The 6,000-nt window shown below is 44.8% G+C and overlaps 1 protein-coding gene across 1 annotated transcript in view; it reads right to left on the bottom strand.

Annotated features, from left to right (window-relative positions):
* The window catches only part of TRAP1 (TNF receptor associated protein 1), a 35,878-nt gene extending 33,930 nt beyond the window's left edge, over positions 1-1,948 (bottom strand). The window contains exon 1 of the mRNA XM_073636574.1: positions 1,793-1,948. Within this exon, the coding sequence (XP_073492675.1) occupies positions 1,793-1,886 (94 nt within the window). The 5' untranslated portion in view covers positions 1,887-1,948. The remainder of the gene's footprint in view (positions 1-1,792) is intronic.
* Between the last annotated feature and the right edge of the window lie 4,052 nt (positions 1,949-6,000).

Below are 6,000 nucleotides of genomic sequence, written 5' to 3' on the forward strand. Positions count from 1 at the left end.
TTGTTCACAGGATCATGTGACTGCCATGTGATTGGCTGATTAGCAATTTATGTTACCAAGCATTTAAACAGGTGTACCTATTAAAGTGGCCGGTGAGTGTATATATGTATATTGTACAATTGCGCGGTCGTGAGACGTTGTACCCAAACGAAATTTTTTTGTATGAACAGACGATCTGTCTCTTCTCCCCTAAGAGACCCGGGATCTATGTGTTTACACACACAGATCCCAGTTCCCAGTGTGTCACGAGCGATCGCGGGAGCCCGGCGGTGATCGAGCCACAGGGCGAAGTGACGTTACATAACGTTGTTTCGCCCAGCCGCGCCATTCTGCCCAGTGAAAGTGCGGTGGCTGGTCGGCAAGTGGTTAAAGAGGAGCTCCAGCCCCCCCTCACCAAAAAATTTGAAGTCAGCAGCTACAGGATCCTGTAGCTGCTGACTTTTAGTATTAGGACACTTGCCTGTCCAGGGCGCCCGCGATGTCGGCACCTCAGTGGGTTTTTTAATCGATTCTCGGGTGCTAAGAGAAACTGCCTTGCGGCTTTACAGCCGGGTCCTTACAGCGCTCAGTGAATGGCCCGGAGGCAGGGGAAGGAGGAGGGGGGCCAAACTTTTGGATGAACTCGCCGCAGCGAAGTCACCAGGAAGTGGGAGCGTGTACCTGTCAGAAACAGGTACCCGCTTCCCCCCCCCCTCCTCCTGAAAGGAGCCAAATGTGGCAGCTGAGGGAAATAGAAAGCAAACAAGCGGAGCTTCCCATTCTGGGTGGAGTTCCGCTTTAAGGAGAAGAATCCTCTTTTATTGTCCTGGTCACCAAGGTCACCGGGTATAAGAGCGAGAACAAATAAAAAACAGAGTTGTCATTGATACAGAAATAGAGGGGGGTGACTGGGGACATGTTCCCGTGACAACCGTCTAGGAGGGGATTTCCCACACTGTGGAAAGAAATCCTTTTGCTCCCTGTTGAGTCTATAGGACAGGAAGTGATGGGAATCTCCCCAATGAGACACAGGTGGCAAAAAAATGACTTTTTAAAGTGTTATTAAAGCTAAAACTTTTAATTTTGGATGGAGTGGAGAGGGATTAGAACACTTGTTAGTTTTTTTTATTGCTGTCTGTGTCCTCATCAGGGAGATTCACCCCATTTTTTCTGTTTACCATCATTGACAGTACAAGAAAATCCCACATTTTGGGTTGTCACCAGAACAGGAATAGAGGACAACCAGGGATTCACTCACTTTAGGGGAGGGTTCTCTCACTTCCTGTTTGGCCATAGGACAGGAAGTGATGGGAAATCTCCCCAAGGGGACACAGCAGGGGAAAAAAAGGTTTATAGCCCTTCCTTTCTCTATCCAAAATGGGAAAAAAGCCTATACCCTACTCTACTTTATTCAAAATTGATAAAAAGATATGACTTCAGATACACCGAATCCTCTTTAGGTTACAGGTCTCCGGATGAGAGGAAACAGCAATGGCTGCAGCAGCAGGAGTGAGACTCATGGACACTGCTTGACTCAGCCATAAATGAAATATCACTTTAGGGCGGAGGAGTCATTGAAAGGAGAGTCCCAAGGTCAGCATCTTTGGAAATGGAAATCCCCCTTCTATGACAGCCTGCATGTTGTAGAACTACAAATCCCAGCTTTCCATGCCAGGATTCACACAGAGCCCCACCCCCACCCCGGAGGACACCCAGGACACAGGCACCACGTGGGTGTCCCTGCCTGGCTCCTCGTTTTTTAAATGGACATTTGACGTCATGACAGCGACGGTCGTGACGTCAGCCGACTCACCGCCAGGGCTCCGTGCCGACACGAGGGCCCCGGGCCGGCCCCAGGCTCTCAGCACCCGGCTTAGGTTTCCTCTCAGCAGAGCCGCAGCCGCCATGTTCCTTGTGTGCCGGTCACGTGACTGACGTCATCTGCGTGCGACTCGGCGCTTCCGTGATGTCAGCGGGGTGTGAGCGTGTGACCCCCACCCACTGGTGGCAATGTCATGCAGGCTGGTGGGGGACAGCAATAGGACGGCCAGTGATAACACTGACTGGACAGTAAATGTGTGTACATGGAGTAAACAGAATACATTCAAAAAAATAAAGTCCCATTGATGTCCCTGTGTACAAAGAACAGATTCAGTTCTGATTTGTCCCTAGAAATGTTTGTCATTGCCACCAACTCTTCTGTCACCACATTGTCCACAAAAAGACCAAGCCTCATTCTGACACTTGTTGCTTACAAGTTAAAATCTGATTTTTTTGCTAGAAAAAAATTTAGAACCCCCAAAACATTATATATATTTTTTAGCAGAGACCCTACAGCAGACCCTAGTAGCCACTCGTATGGCCTTGGCCAGCTCCAGATTGGAACTGCGCATGCACAGTTCCAAGCCGAGCTTCACAGCCATACTTTTAGCTGGCAACCTTTTTCCTGTCACTGGCATTTACCGGCAGGTGAAGGTGAAAAGTGTTTTTTACTGGCTGCCAGTAAAAATACTGACGGTTGGCAACACTGACGGATTTGACCGGACAGTCATAGGTTACCACACAGATATAATATACAAAATATGTTTTAATTAATTGGCATTTCTAAAGTGACTATTCCCACATGACCTGGGAACTATGCTCGGGGGCAGGGCACAGGTGACAGCTGCAGGCTCCCTCTCCTAGCACCTCCCCGACAACATTACATCATACTCCTCCACCCAGGGCCGATGCTAGATTATTTTGCAATTTTGCACCCTAGGCAAGACTAGCTACTTGCACCCCCCCCCCCCCCCCCAATAAAAAAAGAAACTTCCGAGCATGTTCAAATACATTAAATATTCATATTTGTATACATTTATTTATAAATCATCTTTGTATAAATATATGCATTTTTGAATGTATTTGTACTGAGAATGTTTGGTGCTATAGTGCCACGATATTCACAGGCCGCCTCCAGGATCCACTTATAAAAAGCCAATAGTCCCATTTGCTTGGGACATTCACCCCCCCCCCCCCCCCTTGCAATTTCGCTCTTCACCTGCTCTGGGTCATACAATAAACAGCAGCTAGACTAGAGTTTACTGCAGCAGGGGAGGCAGTGATTGTGATTGATTGCCAGAGGTTACAGCACATCACTTCTGCTTGCTGATTGACTGCTAGAGGTTACTGCACATCCTTACTGCTCACTGATTGGTTGCTAGAGGTTCCTGCACATCTTTACTGCTCACTAATTGTTTGCTAGAGGTTACTTAACATCATTTTTTTTTCTTGGTTAGTTCATGCCTATACTTTAACCCTGTTTTGCAGTGTTTGGTTTAACACTGTTATGCCCCGTACACACGGTCGGATATTCAGACGGAAAATGTGTGATAGGACCTTGTTATCGGAAATTCCGACCGTGTGTGGGCTTCATCACACATTTTCCATCGGATTTTCCGACACACAAAGTTTGAGAGCAGGCTATAAAATTTTCCGACAACAAAATCCGTTGTCGGAAATTCCGATCCTGTGTACACAAATCCGACGGACAAAGTGCCACGCATGCTCAAAATAAATAAAGAGATGAAAGCTATTGGCCACTGCCCCGTTTATAGTCCCGACATACGTGTTTTACGTCACCGCACTCAGAACGATCGGATTTTCCGACAACTTTGTGTGACCGTGTGTATGCAAGACAAGTTTGAGCCAACATCCGTCGGAAAAAATCCTAGGATTTTGATGTCGGAATGTCCGAACAAAGTCCGACCGTGTGTACGGGGCATTACAGTTCAATTGATTGCCAGTTTATGGGTCAGTGCTCATTTATCTAGTACAGCATCTTGAAATGTGTTATTGCATGTTCATTGATTTATGCATTATTTAACTGCATTGCTTTAATACCTTGCCTTAACTCACCGCCAGTTGCTTGGCCTATTTCCTGTGTAGTGTTATGGAGTTGTAACATACTAACATGTAAGTTACACAGCTGTGAGTGGCCTTCAACCTGTGGCCCTCAACCTATAAGTAGGTGTGTCATTGGGGACCGAGCAGCTTTAAGATTTGTGGCAGAACAGAGAACCCATCATCACCAGTGGCTCCTTAGGGAGTAAGCACTACACTAACATGAGCTTTAACGTGTCTTTTCAAATATAATTTTAACCACTTAAACCCCCCTCCTGCCCAGACCAATTTTCACACTTTGAATGACAATTGCGCGGTCATGCTACACTGTACCCAAATAAAATTTTTATCATTTATTTCAAACAAATAGAGCTTTATTTTGATGGTATTTAATCACTACTGGGATTTTTATTTTTTGCTAAACAAAAGACGGAAAATAAAACAAAAAAACATTTTTCATAGTTTGTTATAAAATTTTGCAAACAGGTAATTTTTCTCCTTCATTGATATGCGTTGATGAGGCTACATTGATGGGCTGCACTGATAGGCACAGATAAGGCAGCACTGAAGGGCACTGATAGGTGGCATTGATGGGTGGCACTGAAGAGCACTGATAGGTAGCATCTGATAGATGGCACTGATAGGTGGCACTGATGGGCACTGGTAGGTAACACTGATAGGCAGCACTGCTGATGAGGCACTGACTGGTGGCATTGATAGGTGGCATTGTGGGCACTGGTAGGTGGCACTGTGGACACTGGTAGGTGGCACTGGCAGGTGGCACAGGTGGGCACAGATGACTGCAGCGGCTCTCTGCGATTGGGACAGATGTCCTTCTGAAAGAAAAGGTGCCAATAATGGCATCCCGTGGTGTCCCATTGACTTCAATGCAAAATCGTGCCCTATTGACTTCAATGAAAAATCATGTACCTATTGACTTCAATGCAAAATCGTGTACCACTAACTTCAATGCAATATCGTGTCCCATTGACTTCAATGCAAAATTGCGTCCCCTTAACTTCAATGCAAAAACGTCCCATTAACTTAAATGCAAAATCGACCCCTATTGACTTCAATGCAAAATCGTCTTCCATTGACTTCAATGCAAAAACACCCCCTATTGACGTCAATGCAAAATCGCCTCCAATTGACTTCAATGCAAAAACGCCCCCTACTGACTTCAATGCAAAATAGCATCCCATTGACTTCAGTGCAAAAGCATCAGCCACATTCATTTCTCTAAAATTTTAGTTTTAAAAAACTGTCAATTTTGGTTTCGGTTTTCTGCTAAGTGAATCCTGAATTTTCGGTTTTGGCACTGGAATTTTAATTTCAGTGCACCACTAATGACATGTACTGTAACCATTGCTGGAGTGCATGTAGACAGTAAGTGGCTGCAAAGAGGCTGTAGGAGACCAGCCGCACTGAGAAGCAACAAGGGAAGAATACTCATACTTTAAAAAAATGACTTTTTTATGATACACAGTGTTTTAGGCAATGTGTTAATTTAGTTAATAGTGTTAATTTGGGCATCAAATTTCGATTTATTTTTTTTTATGACTTTTTTAGTTTTAGTCCCGTTTTAGTCATCTGCAATTGTTTTAGTTTTAGTTGTATTTCGTCAACTAAAATCTCCAGTACATTTTAGTCAACTAAAATTGTTTTAGTCTACTAAAATCTGATGGGTTTAGTTAAATTGTAATGCATTATATAAGCATTTCTCTAGAATTTCCAAACTCATTATATACTCCTGTAGTAAAAAAATCTAATATCATATTATTTATGGAATTAAGGTTTGAACAAACTCAAAGACACAGATTTAGCGGCGGGTCTGGGGGGGGCAGTGCCTGATCCTGTTGTGTGATGTCATAGTGCAATGGAGCCGAGCGGAGTGGCCGGAGCCTTGTGGTCCGTGGGACGGGATCAAGGCAAGCCAGAAGCGGGACTGTCAGTGCTGTTTGGACTGGAGTGGACTGAAGGGACCACCTGGTGTGGAGAGAGACTGTTATTTTGACTCAGGAGGGGACATACCAACCTGCCCCGGAATTGTCACAGAGGACAGTTTCATGTTATAAACATCCTTAATTGTTATAAAAGCTACTGACAAATATTCAATCCAAGGGCCTTTTCACACGAGCG

This window comes from Aquarana catesbeiana, linkage group LG06 (genome assembly GCF_042186555.1).
Source record: "Aquarana catesbeiana isolate 2022-GZ linkage group LG06, ASM4218655v1, whole genome shotgun sequence".
Taxonomy (NCBI): domain Eukaryota; kingdom Metazoa; phylum Chordata; class Amphibia; order Anura; family Ranidae; genus Aquarana; species Aquarana catesbeiana.